Source organism: Montipora capricornis, chromosome 8 (assembly GCF_036669925.1).
Source record: "Montipora capricornis isolate CH-2021 chromosome 8, ASM3666992v2, whole genome shotgun sequence".
Classification (NCBI taxonomy): domain Eukaryota; kingdom Metazoa; phylum Cnidaria; class Anthozoa; order Scleractinia; family Acroporidae; genus Montipora; species Montipora capricornis.
Window position 1 is genome coordinate 25256904 of NC_090890.1, and position 2500 is coordinate 25259403.

The 2500-nt window shown below is 43.7% G+C and overlaps 1 protein-coding gene across 3 annotated transcripts in view; it reads left to right on the forward strand.

Moving 5' to 3' along the window:
• The window catches only part of LOC138059391 (streptococcal hemagglutinin-like), a 39583-nt gene that overhangs the window by 34997 nt on the left and 2086 nt on the right, over positions 1-2500 (forward strand). For all 3 annotated transcript variants that reach the window (XM_068904982.1, XM_068904984.1, XM_068904983.1), the window contains 4 exons: positions 283-418; positions 506-735; positions 2037-2261; positions 2425-2500. The exon at positions 2425-2500 is cut by the window's right edge and continues 24 nt beyond it. In XM_068904982.1, the coding sequence (XP_068761083.1) occupies positions 283-418; positions 506-735; positions 2037-2261; positions 2425-2500 (667 nt within the window). The remainder of the gene's footprint in view (positions 1-282; positions 419-505; positions 736-2036; positions 2262-2424) is intronic.

A 2500-nucleotide genomic window follows, 5' to 3' on the forward strand; every position in this document is an offset into this window, starting at 1 on the left:
CAAAGGCAACTATATGTGTGAAGGGGACTTGAGCACACCATCCTAAGTCATTTTGTCTACTTCCCCTGTAGACTCCTCTGCAGGTTTCGGTCAGCTTGTCACGCAATCCGCTATGTTGGGAAGGAATACTTACTCGCTGAAAGCAAACGCCAACCAAACACCTCGGTTATGAAAGTAAAAGTTTTCTGAAAAACTGAATAATGACTTTAAGCAGGAGCCATAGTCTCTTGTTTTAAGTAACATTGAAGTTGACGTTTTCTAATTTTCCGTCTTCATTTGCAGCGGGAAAAAGGTGAGGCGAAGAAAAAGACGGCCGCAAAGTAGTTCTTTGGCAACCGACGAGGAAGGAATGCCGCAGCTTAAGAGTTATAGGAAACTTAGAAGTCCGAAAACCATATCGTCAGCGACTAGTTCTCGGGTAAGCCGGAATAAAATTTTGAAATAGAATCTGAATGGAGAATTTCAATGTTCTCGGCCGTAATCCTTCCATTCTGTTTTCGTATAGGATCATGGAAAAAAGCCCGAGAAATCAACTGAATCTGTTTCCAATACGTCCAGCGAGGAGTCAGATATTGACATGAACGAAACGCGTCGGCGCATGCATGCGATGTTGGATGACGCATTCGCGTTATTTGGGCCACAGTCCGCAAAGAAAGCTAGCATGCAACTCACGGGACAGCCACCGCAACCCGAGGGATATCCCGGTCCTCCTGTAAGACCCGCGGTTATTCCAAGGTGAGTTAAAATTATCATAATTTCGGTTTTCTCGAAACGCTTCGTTGTAGTTGAAAGCAATCAAGGATAGGGGTTGGTAAACTCAGACTCTACTTTGTGAGAACAAAATTTGAATGGTGCTATGGAAATGTTTTATTAGCAGGGATTGCTATAATTTTGCGTTAAATTAAAAGGAAAACTTTTTTTCCATCTTGCTCTCGCATCAGAATTCAGTCATTCTTATTACTTCATCAACCGGCATGGCGTAAGTCTGTTTAAAAATATCTAAGCTCTCGCTTTCATAGTTTTGCCGTTTGCCTGTAGAATTATAAACATTATGTTCGGCCCGTGTCAGTCCGAATCCGTGAGCTGTCAGTCAATGGGTTTACTGCGAGCTTCGCACTGGGAGCTCTTGGACTTTACTCATGAAGTCCACACTGAACATGAGTTGTTTTGCGTGTCGGTAGTTGCCTTGGCGTATTGCGTGCGCGACAAATTTGACGTGTTGTCGTTTGATGTATGTTGATACCTGGACGCTATTTGCGATTCGGTATACGTCGGCATTCGTCATCTGCAAGCTGTAGTCGTCGATTGATCGATCTTTGCGCTTCTACCCGTTGCGTGCCAGTCGGTGTAATAAACGCACATTTGCGACGTCTAGTTTATCGAGCCGGCTGTTTTTGTGTAAGGTTCTAGACTGAGCTTGTAGTCAAGACTGACCGTCTGCAAACAGCCATTTGGATCGCAACTGATTTCTCCGATTTTCAAGTTATATCAACGAGTAAAAAAGAAACAGTGTTTAATTTTTCTTTTGGAGTCACTGCCACGTCAGCTTGAAGCTATCGACACAGCGGTCTGGTATCATTTAAATGCAATTGTTATTACGTCACAGTTTTGTAGCAAGTGAATGGCGTAGTCGCGATTTGGTCAAATTAATTTATTGCTTTCAACAGCAGGATAGAAAAAATGATTTTTTTTAGCTTTGCTGTGATTACAGGGCCAGTCTTTACAGCGGGTATCAGCTACATGCGCCCCTCAACGGCTTTTTTTCATATTTCGAAAGTAAAATTTAGGGGGACGTCAATCAAATGTTTCCATGACGACACTCCTGTTCTCTTGGCGGCAGTTGAATTCGTTATGGAAACATTTGATTGACGTCCACCTAAATTTATTTTCGAATATGAAAAAATGTCGTTGAGGGGCGCGTGTTACTGATAACCGCTGTAAAGCACGAAAACAAGCATCTTTCTTTTAGTCTGTCGGCGTTGCATGCAATTTCTACCACTCTCCTCCTCTTAAATTTAAAAAACATTCACAAATAGATACGTCGGAGGTCATCCCGCATTACCAGAACCACCTCCTGCACATGGCCGAGCCACTGAGCCAACACCAAGACAACGCAGGCGCATTCAGCCCACCATACCTGGTTACCCAACAAGCATGCCACAAACTCCAATCGGTGTACCTGGTTACCCAGGCCGGCCTCCTGTAAGACCGGTTGTGACTCGTGATCCCTTAGTGGTTTGGGACCCAGCAGATCGACAACGGTAAGTGTCGGGTAAGGATTATGGGTGAAATTATGTAAACTTTGGCTGGGTAGAACTTATATTTACGCGATGGTGTAATTTTAAGTGCTATCGTTATTCCCATGCAGTCCTTGAAAACGATTCAAAATCACTACTGATTTCAACTAATCTTTTGAATTTGCAGCATTTTGGACCAACGGACACCTCCCGCAACGTATGCGTACAGAGATCCCAGCGGACAGAACGTTTACATTACACCG